This window comes from Oncorhynchus tshawytscha, linkage group LG05 (assembly GCF_018296145.1).
Source record: "Oncorhynchus tshawytscha isolate Ot180627B linkage group LG05, Otsh_v2.0, whole genome shotgun sequence".
Classification (NCBI taxonomy): Eukaryota; Metazoa; Chordata; class Actinopteri; order Salmoniformes; family Salmonidae; genus Oncorhynchus; species Oncorhynchus tshawytscha.
The window spans coordinates 63,524,192-63,540,721 of NC_056433.1; the positions used below are offsets into that span (position 1 = coordinate 63,524,192).

The following is a 16,530-nucleotide window of genomic DNA, read 5'->3' on the forward strand; positions in this document are numbered from 1 at the left end:
AGACTTAGAAGTTTGTGGAAATGTGAAATGAATGTAAGAGAATATAACACATTAGATCTGGTAAAAGATCATTCAAAGAAAAAAACGCTTTTTTTGTACCATCATCTTTGAAATGCAACAGAAAGGCCATAATGTATATTTCCAGTCCAGCAGCGATTTAGATTTTGGCCACTAGATGGCAGCTGTGTATCTGCAAAGTTTAAGACTGATGCAATGAACCATTACATTTATGTTCAAAATTTTGTATCAAGACTGCCCAAATGTGCCTAATTGGTTTATTAATAACTTTTCAAGTTCATAACTGTGCACTCTCCTCAAACAATAGCATGGTATTCTTTCACTGTAATAACTGCACTGTCCAATTTACAGTAGCTAACTAAAATGTAAGCATTCTGCCTATATCAGATATGTCTATGTCCTGGGAAATTGTATTGTTACTTACAACCTCATGCTAATCGCATTAGCCTACGTTAGCTCAACCGTCCAGTGATCACTGATCCTGTAGAGGTTTTAATACATGTATCATATAGTGTGTGTGTTGCAGGCTTACGATGATGACAAAAAAACAACATCTGAGAGTGCACTGACCCTGGTGCTAGAGGGGGTAAGCATCTGGAGGTTGAATGTTTGAAGGGGTAGGGGACTATAAAAAGTTTGGGAACCACTGGAATTAGGCAACATGGTTCTGTTTGCCCAACATGTGTCATATGAGCAAAGTGTATAGCCTACCTTGGTAAAGGAGGGGGAAACAAGTTTAATGAGCATTTCATTGTGGTTTGTCAACAATCGCGCTTCTATGGCACCAGCTGCGAGTAATGACACGCACGCACACCTGTCAGACGGCATTCCTTTTTGATGAAAGCTGTCAGAAAGTTCATCATGCACGATGAGTTGAAATGCCTTGCGCTCTCGACAGACACCACGATACCCGCTGGCTGACTGACCCGTTTAGCTGGACGGACCGTTTCTGCGATGTGAGCGTGAATAATTATATGGGAGCGAGAGAGATAATTCCACCTGACTCTCTTCCGAGACCGTCACCCCTGAAGCTAATGAAGACATCCTGAGAGAGTGTAAAGGTATGTAGACTAGCCCAATCCTCTATTAGTTGATGACAATAGTAACATTACCGGTAGCCTCCTGGGCTGTTGCCACTGGAAAAAGTTATTCAGAGTTATTGCGTTGATTGTTTTGTGTAACTGTTTGGTGTAATGACGCTACATGAAATAGCCAGAATGAGAGGCAGGAGCTGACACCTAGAGAAATACAAGAGCGAAGAAACAAGGCTACCCATAGCTGTCTCTCTGCCTGGTGGAATTACGCACGATGGACCAGGTAATACTTTTATCTGGTGTTATTACACTTTCAGTACTGGTCGCTTCTCATTTTCTCTCTCCCTTGCACGCACACAGCGCCGTCCCGGTATAGCGGAGACCGGAGTTGATTGTCTCACGGGTTGGTTGTCATAGTGCATAGTACTCCCACTCTACAGGGTGCTGTGTGATAATTGTAAAATTCAAATGTGTGAATTCTTTGAAAGAACTCATCCACCTGAACAATTAATGTCAGCATGACAAAACATTGAGGTGAGGGGCATTTGTGTTTCAACGTTTTTTTTAAATGATGTTGGGGTGGGGGGTGGTATATATGGTGTGGAGAGCGATTGGACATTGGGAAGAATGTTGATGCCTGGCCGACTATATACGATGTAGAACTGTAGCATTTCGAATGTAGCTATTCTACAAACATCTGTGAGACGTCTGGCAAATTGTCAAACAATGTGTTAAACTGCTTCTTCCCGAAGCATCGTGTATACATCCGTTGGGCCGAGGTATCTGTGCTATCTGGGTTTGTTGCCTCTCTGTCACAAACATATATTTTCTGTCACACACTCTCAATCTACAGATGCGTGTGCATACACACGAATTTACTCAAAATGTCATATGTTGTTCTCAAGGCATAAAATGCAGAATTTTGTTGGGAATATCGTTCCATCAAAGAAAGGCGATTTCTAAGACTCTTTATAAACTGGGTGGTTCGAACCCTGAATGCTGATTGGCTGACAGCCATGGTATATCAGATCGTATACCATGGGTAGGGAAAAACATTTATTTTTACTGCTCTAATTATGTTGGTAACCAGTTTATAAACATGTTGGGTCATGCCTAAGAACAACCCTAAGCTGTGGTATATCAGATCGTATACCATGGGTAGGACAAAACATGTATTTTTACTGCTCTAATTATGTTGGTAACCAGTTTATAAACATGTTGGGTCATGCCTAAGAACAACCCTAAGCCGTGGTATATTGGAGATATACCACACCCCCTCTGGCCTTATTGCATAAGTATACTATATTGCTTAATGTCCTGTTACAAAAGGAATAAACTAGGAGCAAACATTGTGACAACCAAACCCATACTGTGTGACCAACAACCTGATGATTTGGCTGGTTGTCACAAATGGACAAGGTGTGTTTGATGGCTTGTAACTCCTTGTTGAAATAAGACAGTGGTTCTTCTCTCTCCTTTATTGCTATGTGTGGCTTTATTGTTTAAATGTAACAGTATTTAATGCAGGTAATGGCAACACTTTTTGTAATAACTTCAGATTTGATTTAATGTGTGTGTGTGTGTGTGTGTGTGTGTGTGTGTGTGGAATAGTCATCATGTGGTATAGCAGCCCAACTGGTGACTGGTGTCCGTCAGCACACACACAAAAGCCCAGGGCCCTTAACCTATAGTTCTATTGCCCCCAGGCTCTCACCTAAAGGAATTAGGCTTCTATGGGTTTCTATTGGCAGTTTTGGTGCCAGAGTGTCTGGAAGATGCTTTGGGGGTTGTGCACCCCACCTTGAAAAGAATGATACGGTCACTTAGTTTGTTTTATCTCATGTTGAATTAGACTGTGAAAAGAGAGACAGATACAGATGTAAGATCTTAAATTGAGCCAGTTTGCTACAGCAGGAAAATAATCCTGCAGCAACAGGAAATGTGAATTATTATGTTGATTATAATGAATTCCATTTTTGTAGTGGTTGATACAAAATCAAGTCTAAATAAATTCAAAGTGGAAATGAGAAACTTCAGAAGCCTTTTTAAACCTCAAATACACTACAAGTTTGAAATGTCCTCCCCTCCTTTCTCTGTCTGATAGGAAGAAGACTTTCTGGACTTCAAGTCCTTGAGGGCAAAGTTCCAGGATGAGGAAGTGTTGCTGCTGAAGCAGCCCGGGACCAAATCTGCTCTCCCTGAGAAACCTAAAGTCCTGCCTCCTCCTCACAGCCCTACAAAATGCCTTCCTTCCCTCAGCTCCACATCACACACACCCTCCAACTCGCACTCCCTACCGCGCGGTGCTCGACCTTCCCTCTTCTCCTCCCTTCAGGGGCCGGGTGGCATCGCATCCAGAGTCATCGTCAAGGAGGAGAAGAAGGTGAAGAGCAAAGACAAGGATGAGGGGAAGGTGAAATTACTAGGTAAAAAGAAGGCAGAGGTGAAGGCTGATAAAGAGAAGTCAGATGAAAGGATTAATGGAGGGAAAGATATTGTAGAAGTAGCGGTGAGGTCAGATCTGCTGGACCAGAAACAGAAGAAAGAAGCAGACCTGACCATGAAGAACAAGAAGGTGTCCCTGCTGTCCCCTGGGGGGTCTAAGGGGGGTAGTGTTGAGCTGGTAGACATGTCACCACCGCCCATAAACACAACAAAGAAGAAGGGTTTTCTGGGCATCGGGAAGTCAGTGAAAATAGGGAAGAAGAGGAAAGAGGGGAGAGTTGAGCTTCTTCCTTTCCCCATACTGGACATAGCCAGCCCAGACCTGGCTGACCCTGAACCTCTCATGCCTCTAACCACCTTCGGAACCCCAGCCGCCCCCGGTGATATACCTATACGTACCGTCATTATCCCACCTTTCCCAGCAGTACACATTGTTCACTTACCCCCTGCTTCGATACCTGCCCCAGTACTAGATTCCCCCTTACCCCTGGAGCTGACTCATAACCCAGTATTTACCCTGTTACCCCCCACCCTGAAACCTGCACCAGCAGCTGAAGCCATTACAGTCATTACACCACCTAACCCCATCACAGTGATCCCTGACCCTCCTATCATTGATCACATCCCTGAAACCCTCAGTCCTAAAACCCCAGCTGAAACCATCCCAGCCCCCACCCTGCTAGTATCAGTCCGCCCTACCCCTTCCCCTGTTACTGCCCCATTCAGCCCAATACCAGCTCCCTCAGTCACCCATATACTCCCTGCTGTCCCCTCCCCACCTACACTCTCTACCTCCACCCCACCTCCACCTGTTATCGCCACTCCATCCCCACCCCTGACCCTACCCCCCTCTCCTCCTCCTCCCCCTACACCTCCAGCTGCTGAACTTGAGTCTGTAGTAGTGGATATTGCTGTTATAGTCGAGACCTCTGCCTCTCCACTTCCCTCTCACCCCCCCTCTCCCCCGGCTGGTGACCCCTCAGTCGCACCCCCATCCCTCCAGCCTGAGAGGCCCGTGGGGGTCCAGGAACGGCCACTCTCGGCCCTGTTGGCTCTAGGACGAGCAGAAGAGATGAGTCCACCAAAAAAAAGAGGATCAGAGATAATCTTCAATGCCCTGGAGAAAGCTAAGAGGACAATCACCAGGTACACAATATACCTTGAATACATACACATTAACACTATCCCCCAGTCACTTTGGATGAAAGAGTCCGATAAATGACCATATTGTTATTATTATGTTAATGTTAACTCCATTCCCCCCCAGCCCTCTTATGACCCCCATCCCCTCCAGACCTGTCACGCCCACCATAGAGGACCTAACCCCACCCCCCCACAGCCCTAGCCCCACCCCGGTGAAATCGCTACCTGAGCTCCCACCAATCGACTACGATGACCAGGCAGGGGCGGCGGCCCCTACACCCCTGATACCGGCCCTAGTCAAAGGTATTGACATTAGTAAGTGTCTCTCTCTTTCTCTGTACATCTCTCTCCCTGAGACCCCTGTTCTCTCTCTTCCTCTCCCTCTCTTTCCATCTTCTGTTCACCCTGCTTTTGTACTCTGAACATGAAGTACACAGGAGTGCAGCTCATCCCTTACACCCCAGGCAAGACAATGGGTGTTGTTGCAAAGCTGCAGACACTAAAAAGCAGCAGGTAAAATACCTCTCTACCTCTCAGAGCCAGAAACAACTCTATCCTGAGAAGGGGAGCGAGAGGAGAGGGGGAGAGTAGGGTGGAGGGGAATGTAGGCAGAGTAGAGGAGGAGAGTAGGGCGGAGTAGAGGAAGAGAACGTGAGAGGGGGAATGTAGGCAGAGTAGAGGGGGAAGAGAGGAGAAGAGGAGTAGAGGAGGAGAACAGGAGTGGGGGAATGTAGGGCGGAGTAGAGGAGGAGAACAGGAGTGGGGGACAGTAGAGCGGAGTAGAGGGGGAAGAGAGGAGAAGAGTAGGGAGGAGTAGATAAGGTATTTAAACTATCACTGTCACTGTGGTGTAGAGGAACAGCTTGTCTGCCATGATTGGGTGCTGCTGTTATTGTCTTCAACTTTAACAAAGCCTTTTAGAGAGGCCATAGGTGTTAACTGAAGTCTTTTCGCTTCACAGCGGTACACTACAACAACACTATAACCTACACTGTAGGTTTCTCTGCTTTAGCTTTCTTAGTATTGAACCTCTTTCACTCGCTCTCTCTCCCCCTCCCCCCCTCTCTCTCTTTAGGGCAGGCGTCTCCTATGTTGGAGGGGATAGCAGAGAAGGGTGCAAGGGACCTCCTACCAGACCTGTTTGTGGTGCCCCCTCCTCCCCCGAGAAAGCGCCTCCCAGAGGCCTCCACCCGAGGATCCCCGCCAGAGAAACACCCCCAACTCCCCTCTGTGGACCTGACTGCCTATGGTCCATTCTACCAACTTCTCCTCATACTGGACATGTTCTGTTTCTGAAGAGCTCCACAGCATTGTGTTCACAAACCACAGAAACAAAACACATTACACATAAACAAGCATATCTCACATTCCCAGACACATACGCTAAAATGGAAAGGACAGTGTATTATCAGTGTGTGGTTGTTCTTGTTGAGTAACTATCTGTGTCTCTTCACAGCTGTGGAGATTCCTGTTCCTTCAGCTGATTCTGCCCTCAACATTCCTGAGTTTGAGGATGTTGGATCAGATGTTCTGGAATTGGAAGCCCCGGAGTTCCAGCCTGCAGACTTAGTGGAATTAGAGGTGTCTAAGTGGGGGTACGGAGAATACGGTGACCCTGAGTTTGCCCCACTAAATGCAGACAATCTAACAATCAGCTCTCTCTTACTCTCTCTCAAAGTACCTAGTTCTCAAGAACATATCCAGCTCTTGTTCTCCACTAGAATAGTGCTCTATCATGTTTTGTCACTGACTGACCGTTCTCCCACCTCCAACTCTCTAGAGCCCAGGCAGAAGACAGCACCAATGAGAGCTGTGGCAATGCCTATGAGGACATGCCCTCAGCCAAGCAGAAGGTCAAGGGTCAACCCACCAAGAAAAAGAAAGGAACAGTGAAGAGTAAGACACAGGCACCTTACAGTAAGTTCTACTATCAAGTACAATATATACATATGAGATGAGTAATGTAGAGTATGTAAACATTATATAATGTGGCATTGTTTAAAGTGACTAGTGATACATTTATTACATCCAATTTTTAATTATTAAAGTGGCTAGAGATTTGAGTCAGTATGTTGGCAGCATGCCACTCAACAGTCTGATGGCCTTTAGATAGAAGCTGTTTTTCAGTCTCTTGGTCCCAGCTTTGATGCACCTGTACTGACCTCACCTTCTGGATGATAGCGGGGTGATCAGGCAGTGGCTCAGGTGGATGATGTCCTTGATTATCTTTTTGGCCTTCCTGTGACATCGGGTGGTGTAGGTGTCCTGGAGGGCAGGTAGTTTACCCCCGGTGATGCGTTGTGCAGACCTCACTACCCTCTGGAGAGCCTTACGGTTGTGGATGGAGCAATTGCCGTACCAGGCGGTGATACAGTCCGACAGGATGCTCTCGATTGTGCATCTGTAAAAGTTTGAGTGTTTTTGGTGACAAGCCATATTTCGTCAGCCTCCTGAGGTTGAAGAGGCGCTGTTGCGCCTTCTTCACCACGCTGTCTGTGTGGATGGAAAATTTCAGTCTGTCCGTGATGTGTACGCTGAAGAACTTAACTTTCCACCTTCTCCACTACTGTCCCGTCGATGTGGAATAGGGAGGTGCTCGCTCTGCTGTTTCCTGAAGTCCACGATCATCTCCTTTGTTTTGTTGACGTTGAGTGTGAGGTTATTTTCCTGACACCACAGTTCGAGGGCCCTCACCTCCTCCCTGTAGGCCGTCTCGTCATTGTTGGTAATCAAGCCTACCACTGTAGTGTCGTCTGCAAACTTGATGATTGAGTTGGAGGCGTGCATGGCCACTCAGTCATGGGTGAACAGGGAGTACAGGGGAGGGCTGAGAACGCACCCTTGTGGGGTCCCAGTGTTGAGGATCAGCGGAGTGGAGATGTTGTTTCCTACCCTCACCACCTGGGGGCGGCCCATCAGAAAGTCCAGGACCCAGTTGCACAGGGTGGGGTCGAGACCCATTAGGGCGGTAAGCAAATTGGAGTGTGTCAGGTAGGGTGGAGGTGATATGATCCTTGACTTGTCTCTCAAAGCACTTCATGATGACGGAAGTGAGTGCTACGGGGCGATAGTCGTTTAGCTCCGTTACCTTAGCTTTCTTGGGAACAGGAACAATGGTGGCCCTCTTGAAGCATGTGGGAACAGCAGACTGGGATAGGGATTGATTGAATATGTCCGTAAACACACCAGCCAGCTGGTCTGCGCATGCTCTGAGGACGCGGCTGGGGATGCAGTCTGGGCCGGCAGCCTTGCGAGGGTTAACACGTATAAACATTTTACTCACGTTGGCTGCGGTGAAGGACAGCCCACAGGTTTTGGTAGCGGGCTGTGTCAGTGGCACTGTATTGTCCTCAAAGCGAGCAAAGAAGTTGTTTAGTTTGTCTGGGAGAAAGATTGATGTCCACGACGGAGCTGGTTTTCTTTTTGTAATCCGTGATTGTCTGTAGACCCTGCCACATACGTCTCGTGTCTGAGCCTTTGAATTTCGACTCTACTTTGTCTCTATACTGACGCTTAGCTTGTTTGATTGCCTTTCAGAGGGAATAGCTACACTGTTTGAATTCGGTCATGTTTCTGGTCACCTTGCCATGATTAAAAGCAGTGGTTCGCGCTTTCAGTTTTGCGCGATTGCTGCCATCAATCCACGGTTTCTGGTTGGGGAAGGTTTTAATAATCACAGTGGGTACAACATCACCGATGGACTTGCTAATAAACTCGCCCACCGAATCAGCGTATACATCAATGTTGTTGTCTGAGGCTATCCGGAACATATCCCAGTCCATGTGATCGAAGCAATCTTGAAGCGTGGAATCAGATTGGTCGGATGAGTGTTGAACAGACCTGAGAACGGGTGTTTTAGTTTCTGTCTATAGGTTGGGATCAATAAAATGGCATTGTGGTCAGATTTGCCAAAAGGAGGGTGAGGGAGGGCTTTGTATACGTCGCGGAAGTTAGAGTAACAATGATCCAGAATTTTTGCAACCCGGGTCGCACATTCGATATGCTGATAACATTTAGGGAGCCTTGTTTTCAGATTAGCCTTGTTAAAATCCCCAGCTACAATAAATGCAGCCTCAGGATATGTGGTTTCCAGTTTACATAAGATTCCAATGAAGTTCTTTCAGGGCCGTCGAGGTGTCTGCTTGGGGGGGATATACATGGCTGTGATTATAATCGAAGAGAATTCTCTTGGTAGATAATGCAGTCGACATTTGATTGTAAGGAATTCTAAGTCAGGTGAACAAAAGGACTTGAGTTCCTGTATGTTGTTATGATCACACCACTACTCGTTAATCATAAGGCATACACCCCCGCCCTTCTTCTTACCAGAGAGATGTTTGTTTCTGTCGGCACGATGCGTGAAGAAACCAGGTGGCTGTACCGACTCTGATAACGTATCCCGAGTGAGCCATGTTTCCGTGAAACAGAGAATGTTACGATCTCTGATGTCTCTCTGGAAGGCAACCCTTGCTCGAATTCCGTCTACCTTGTTGTCAAGAGACTGGACAATGGCGAGTAGTATACTCAGGGACAGTGAGCGACGTGCCTGACCAGAAAACCGCTCCGTCTGCCCCTTGTGCGGCACCGTTGTTTTGGGTCGCCTACTGGGATCCGATCCATTGTCCTGGGTTGTGGTCCAAATAGAGGATCTGCTTCAGGAAAGTCATATTCCTGATCGTAATGTTGGTAAGTTGATGAGGTAACAATGTAAGAAATAATACATAAAAAAATGAAATACTGCATAGTGTCCTAAGAACGCGAAGCGAGGCGACCATCTCTGTCGGCGCCATGTTGCATCAGAAAGAACATTAGATGCTGTCCACCATATGACACTTTCCAGCTGTAGGTATGAGAGATGAGGTCAGGTGTGTGTGTGTAATGTAATGTAGTCCAGGCAGTGAAGCTAATGTGTTTTTATGTCTGAGCGAAGACATCTTACTCCTTTAATCTTTTCTCCTATCACCCTTAAGACTGACATTGCTTTCTCACTCATGATTGGGTCATATCTAGCCATAACTGCAGCCAATAAAACAAATGAACAGAAATGATGGGCTCAGATGTCATCATGTTTTCTTAACTATTTCTCTTCCTTTCATCTTTCACAGACCCATATGCTGAGACTCAGCTTCCGGTAAGGAATATTCTGGGTGTTTTGATTAGCTCAGTATTTGACCCAGGTCTGTATTACACACAGTAAGCCTGATCTATCGCTCAGGTACTTCTCTGCATCTATTCTGTGTAAATCTAATGACCCAGTAAAGATCTGTACAGACATGTCCTTCATCTTCCAATTGTTTACAGACAGAAGAAACACCCAAGACTGACTTGTTCTTGAAGAAGACTGCCTCGGAAACCCCAGATGAGAAACAAATGAAAAAGAAAGAAAAACAACGTTTTGAGAAGGAGAGGAAAGAGCAGAAAGAGAGAGAGAGGAAAGAGCAGAAAGAGAGAGAGAAGAAGGAAAATGAGATGAAGAAGTTTAAGGTAAACCCTAAGGGGAGAGGAGAGGAGGGTGAAATAGTATTCTCCGCAGTAGAAACCAGTGTGATTTCATTCCTCAGGATGTCAGATTATCTGAACAACATGTTAACATGGTAATAACTTCTATCACAGAGAGATTTATTTTGACTTGAGATTTACAGGGTTAACTTGAATTTTTGAGCTAATTTTTAAGTCTCCCAATGACATAAATGAATGATTTTGGATCTCAAATCTGAATACTAGCGATGGGAGAAGGGGCGGGACTTATCAAAGAAATATCAAAGTGTTGCTAGTATATACACTGCACACTACACTAATACGCTGTTATACACAGATTAATACACAAGGTAATATCAACAGTAGCAGCCCCACTAGCAGTTTATGCCGTTAATGGATTAACAGACTTACATTACATTAATCACACTCCTCTACAGTAAATACAGTATGGGCTGCTGAGAGTATATTTGTGTGTGTGTGTGTGTAGATAACAGGTCAGAAGGAGGCTATATACCAGGCTACAGTGATGGTAGCGTCTAAAGGACATAAGAACGACCTGGCTGTGAAGAACGGGGACATAGTCAGCATCATACGGACCACAAACTGCCCGAAAGGAAAATGGCTGGCCAGGGACAGCACTAATACATGTAGGTTACACACACCTCCCTAATCCCTGACCTCTGACCTCTACACAAATGTGCATAAAATCTGTCAAATGAATGGCTCAAAATCTGGAGTAGTTGTTTGAATATAGGTTTACATATCTGTGTGTGAATAGACGGGTACATCTCAGTTATTTTATTTATTTTGTATTTTATTTAACCTTTATTTAACTAAGCAAATCCGTTAAGAACACACTGTTATTTACAGTGACGGCCTACCCCGGCCAATCCCTAACCCGGGTCACAACAGGTAATTCAAACTTGTAGTGTATTTGACTTTCAAAAAGGTTTCTAAAGCTTGTAATTTCACATTTGAAATGTCAGACTTGATTTGTCCTAACGAAAAATGTATCAAACCCTACAAAAATGTCCACAAATAATAATTCACATTTCATGTTGCTTCAGGATTATTATCCTGCTGTAGAAAACTGGCTCAAATTAAGATCCTACATCTGTATATGTTATATGTACAGTACCAGTCAAAGTTGGGACACACCTACCCATTCAAGGGTTTTTCATTATTTTTACTATTTTCTACTATGTAGAATAATAGTGAAGACATCAAAACTATAAAATAACACATATGGAATCATGTAGTAACCAAAAAAAGTGTTAAACAAATCGAAATACATTTGAGATTCTTCAAAGTAGCCACCCTTTGCCTTGATGACAGCTTTGCACACTCTTGACATTCTCTTAACCAGCTTCATGAGGTAGTCACCTGGAATGCATTTCAATTAACAGGTGTGCCTTGTTAAAAGTTGATTTGTGGAATTTATTTCCTTAATGCGTTTGAGCCAATCAGATGTGTTGTGACAAGGTAGGGGTGGTATACACAAGAGAGCACTATTTGGTCAAAGACCAAGTCCATATTATGGCAAGAACAGATCAAATAAGCAACAAGAAATTACAGTCCATCATTACTTTAAGACATGAAGGTCAGTCAATCTGGAAAATTTCAAGAACTTTGAAAGTTTCTTCAAGTGCAGTCTCAAAAACCATCAAGCGCTATGATGAAACTCGGTCTCATGAGGACCGACACAGGAAAGGAAGACCCAAAGTTACCTCTGCTGCAGAGGATAAGTTCATTAGAGTTACCAGCCTCAGAAATTGCAGCCCAAATAAAAGCTTCAGAGTTCAAGTAACAGACACATCTCAACATCAACTGTTCAGAGGAGACTGCGTGAATCAGGCCTTCATGGTCAAATTGCTGCAAAGAAACCACTAATAAAGGACACCAATAAGAAGAGACTTGTTTGGGCCAAGAAACACGAGCAATGGACATTAATGTGATTTATTTAGAAGGCACACTTAACCAGCATGGCTACCACGGCATTCTGCAGCGATACGCCATCCCATTTGGTTTGCGCTTAGTGGGATTATCATGTTTTTCAACAGGACAATGACCCAAAACACATCTCCAGGCTGTGTAAGGGCTATTTGACCAAGGAGAGTGATGGAGTGCTGTATCAGATGACCTGGCCTCCACAATCTGCAGTCCACATGAGTTGGACTGCAGAGTGAAGGAAAAGCAGCCAACAAGTGCTCAGCATATGTGGGAACTCCTTCAAGACTGTTGTAAAAGCATTCCTCATGAAGCTGGTTGAAAGAATGCCAAGTGTGTGCAAAGCTGCCATCAAGGCAAATGGTGGCTATTTTGAAGAATCTAAAATATGTTTTGATTTGTTTAAACTATTTTGGTTGCTACATGATTCCATATGTTATTTCATAGTCTTGATGTCTTCACTATTATTCTACAATGTAGAAAATAGTACAAATTAAGAAAACCCCTTGAATGACTAAGTGTGTCCAAACTTTTGACTGGTACTGTATGTGTGTATGTAGATGGATACATCTCAGTGAGTGACGTGGAGCTGGACATTAAGGAGATGTTGGAAATGGGGAAGAGAGCTTCTCGGGCCATCAGCTGTAAAAATATTACCACTATGGTAGAACAGGGAGGAGGCGCGGTGGCCAGTATGGACAGCAGGACATCCAATCACTACCCACTTCAGGAAGATACAGGCAGCTGTAAGTACTTCACTGATTCCAGTCAATAATTTAGTGCACATTGTCACGAACTGGCTCGAAGTTCATAACAAAAGAGACAACGTGGAGACGAGGAATAACAAAATATATGTATTAAATAAAGTAAACTAAATACAATTAACAATGGTGTGTGTAAGTGAGTGTTTGCATGCATAAATGTGATAATGCGGGGTGTTGAACGGTGCCAAAGCAAACAAACAAAAGGCCACAAAAATACCACAACAAAATCTATAAAGGTGTCTGCATGGAGAGTGTCTCCTCCATGAACGGGGAAGTGGTGTATTTATCTTTATTATGTCCGATGTCACTGACGACCCTCCCGGCTCCGCCCACTGGCATCCTAATAAGGAAAACGAGAGCAAAGAGAAAGAATACGGCAGACAGAGTGGGAGGGTCATCACAACATGCACACATGCCATATAGTGGATCCAAATAAACTGTTCTCCCCCCAGTCACAGACGACAGTGAGGAGTGGGCACATGATGATGATGATGATGATGATGAACCTCTCTCCTCCCTCATCGAGGAAGACCCCACAGAGAGGTCAGTCCATAACACAGAAATTCCAATATTGACTATTTTACGGCCACAGAAAAGGGGATGCAGCTGAGAAATTGTGAATGAGGGACTGATTTAAGTGTGTACAGCCTGCGCAACAAACAAAGCAGAGCTCATGCCTTTCATGCAACTTTTTCAAGTCATTAGTCGCATCATGCAGCCTTAGAATGTATTAAAAATCAAAACATATAGCCCAACATTTCTTTCACAACTGAAGTTACATAACTCAATGAAGCATATGAGGACCTGTTTCTTTTAACTGCTCAACACAATACTTTCATGTGCGCACTCCCTCAAATCATCTTATTCAGCTATGTTCAATTGTATTATTCATACTATAAAATAATGCCATGGAATTCTAAGCAAATATTGTCTGCTACATTAGTGTAGCCCACAGCCATATGGAATAGCCAGATCAGGGCCTAACATAAGGACAACTCAGAGTATGCTACTCTGTTCTTCTGAAATAGGCTACATTTTCTTCAGCAGCTGCTCTTCTCTCCTTACTCGACCAGCTCTCTCTTTCCCTACTGTCTCCCTCTAAGACCTGAAGAACCTGAACCTGAAGAACCGATCAGTAAGTAACACGCTATGGGTGGATTCTGTGTCCTACACATTCCACACATTAGGTATATTGTCCTTGGGCTGGTTACCTAGACACAAATCATCCATTGTGCATGCCTTTCTTTTAATACAGATGTAGGATCTTCATTTGATCACCCTGTTGCAGGAGAACTTTCCTGTAATGCAAAAAAAGGCTTCTGAAGTTTAACTTCCACATTGACATTATTTGACTTGATTTTAAATTTCAACCCCTACAAAAATCTCCATGAAATATAATTCACATTTCCTTTTTCTGCAGGATTATTTTAAAATCCTACATTTAATAGTCCCGAGGGGTTAGTCAGCTAACTTTCCTAAATATTCTGAAAGATGAGCTTGAAGTTGGCATGGTCTAATTGACTCAATAAGAAAGCTGGGTCCAGGAAACCAGCTCATAATCATTGAAAGAATGTTGTTGGAATTCAGGAGTTCAATGAAAGGAATTAACTTTCTACCTTTGAATCTGACACTCAGATGACAGTGGGAAAATACCTTTAAAACACTGTTTAATTTCCAGGCCCTATGGACATAGGAGGACCAGAGACAGTGTACCTGTAAGTTGGATAGAAACAAATGCCACACTGTGTAATTTATCAGATAGGTTTTCTTGTCTTGGGTTGTGAATGTTAGTGAGCTGTCACTGAGTGGGTGTGTCACAGGCATTTGTGTGTTTCTCTGTAGGTGTAAAGAGGAAGCAGATATGGTGGTTCTTCCTCCTCCTGACCTGTATGCAGACATCATCATCATTAGTGACGCTTAGACTACAAACTACCTACAGGTGAGAAAGTTGCTTTACTTTACAGCTCCAATAGTCACCACTGAGCAGAACCGTTGATCAGTCAAAGGCATTGATGACGTCTGGGTCTGTTCTCTCTTCTATGAGCAGCTGGTGAACACAGGAAGAACGGCAAGATGGTATGTCTGTCATCGCCATGACAACCACTCAGATGACGGAGGCTTGTAGAATCTGTCTGGACAACCTGCAATCGGATGGACTATTTCTGTTGTTTAGGCTGGGATTCAATCTGAGCACTCTAGTCGACAATGCAGCCTTTTAAGGTAACAGTGTTCAGAGATGGCATTCAAGATAAATGCTGCAGTTGTCGGAAATTACTGTTAAATGTCAAGGACGCTATAGCGCGGTTTTGGATTGGATCTCTTGTATTGATGTCCGTCCAGGGTTATGGAGGGCATTATACAGAATGTTTTATAGAAAGACAATTATGCGACACCATACCATTGGTTGAGGTTCCACTGTATCTTTACAAGTGTCTACATTGGAAATTCCTACGACAACTCACTGTATCCAGCTACTTCTGTGTCTCAAATGACACCCTATTCCCTGTGTCATAAACTAAGTGACAGAGGGTTAGCCACATAGGGCTCAGTCAAATGTAGTGCACTACACAGGGAATAGGATGCCTGCCATATGAGACTTGTCTTATTTTTTATATTCCCAGTGAATTTCCCATAAGTATTAAAGAGATGTAACATTTAGCCTCTAGCTCTGCTAGTTGTGATCTGGTGATTCATAAACTCAAAGCAGCGGTCTACTGTATAGGTCAGTTTATTGTGTTTGACAAATTCTCAGTAAAGTGCAAATCAGAACCTCAACACCATGCAGTGCATGTAACACAGGGAGAGGTACATGTCACTGTGTGACAGTGACAACATACCTTAACCCTTACAATGGTAGAGTGGATGTGTGTAAATATCTTCCCCTTGTATGAGCAGAGAACAGGGGTGTGGATGTGTGTAAATATCTTCCCCTTGTATGAGCAGAGAACAGGGGTGTGGATGTGTGTAAATATCTTCCCCTTGTATGAGCAGAGAACAGAACAGGGGTGTGGATGTGTGTAAATATCTTCCCCTTGTATGAGCAGAGAACAGGGGTGTGGATGTGTGTAAATATCTTCCCCTTGTATGAGCAGAGAACAGGGGTGTGGATGTGTGTAAATATCTTCCCCTTGTATGAGCAGAGAACAGGGGTGTGGATGTGTGTAAATATCTTCCCCTTGTATGAGCAGAGAACAGGGGTGTGGATGTGGGTAATTGCATGAGTCTTGCAGCAGGGAGCAGAGTTTCTCCCTGGCCCTGTAGTGACTAGTCTTTATTTAACTAGGCAAGTCGGTTAAGAACAATTTATTATTTTACAATGACAGCCTACCCCGAATGACGCTGGGACAATTGTGCACCGCCCTTATAGGACTCCCGATCACGGCCAGTTGTGGGATACAGCCCGGGATCAAACCAGGCTCTGTAGTGACATCTCTCTATAGCAGTGTTTCCCCTATTGGGTGCGCGTTTAGTTTGCCTTAGCACTACATGTGCACCCTTTTGGGTCCCCAGGACTGAGTTTGGGAAACACTGCTCTATCTAATATAGATAGGTCTGGGTTCCATATTGAATGTATAGTCTCTTACAGAGAGAAAACAGACTGCGCTCACTGCTACTTAGGATAGAAGAGAGGTTTAGTATCTTTTCTCTGTGGCTCAAAACACAACCGATCACCTTCATGGTACCAGAACACAAACTAGCAT

The 16,530-nt window shown here is 44.3% G+C and overlaps 1 protein-coding gene across 8 annotated transcripts; it reads left to right on the forward strand.

The window, feature by feature from the left end:
• Positions 1-845: 845 nt before the first annotated feature.
• LOC112251090 (FYN-binding protein 1) lies at positions 846-15,494 on the forward strand. 8 transcript variants are annotated; one of them, XM_024421779.2, is made up of 16 exons: positions 847-1,079; positions 1,231-1,335; positions 3,157-4,643; positions 4,765-4,955; positions 5,716-5,889; positions 6,097-6,235; positions 6,421-6,557; positions 9,746-9,771; positions 9,942-10,124; positions 10,606-10,765; positions 12,626-12,811; positions 13,282-13,372; positions 13,858-13,964; positions 14,508-14,544; positions 14,672-14,768; positions 14,877-15,494. In XM_024421779.2, exons 2-15 carry the CDS (start codon positions 1,327-1,329, stop codon positions 14,748-14,750), a joined length of 3,006 nt encoding a protein of 1,001 aa, XP_024277547.2. In that variant the 5' UTR covers positions 847-1,079; positions 1,231-1,326; the 3' UTR covers positions 14,751-14,768; positions 14,877-15,494. The 8 variants fall into 8 exon arrangements, 6 of the variants coding, with proteins under 6 accessions (XP_024277547.2, XP_024277552.2, XP_024277550.2 ...); XM_024421784.2 differs by having other exon boundaries at positions 13,933-13,964; XM_024421782.2 differs by having other exon boundaries at positions 4,765-4,943.
• The last annotated feature ends 1,036 nt before the right edge of the window (positions 15,495-16,530 follow it).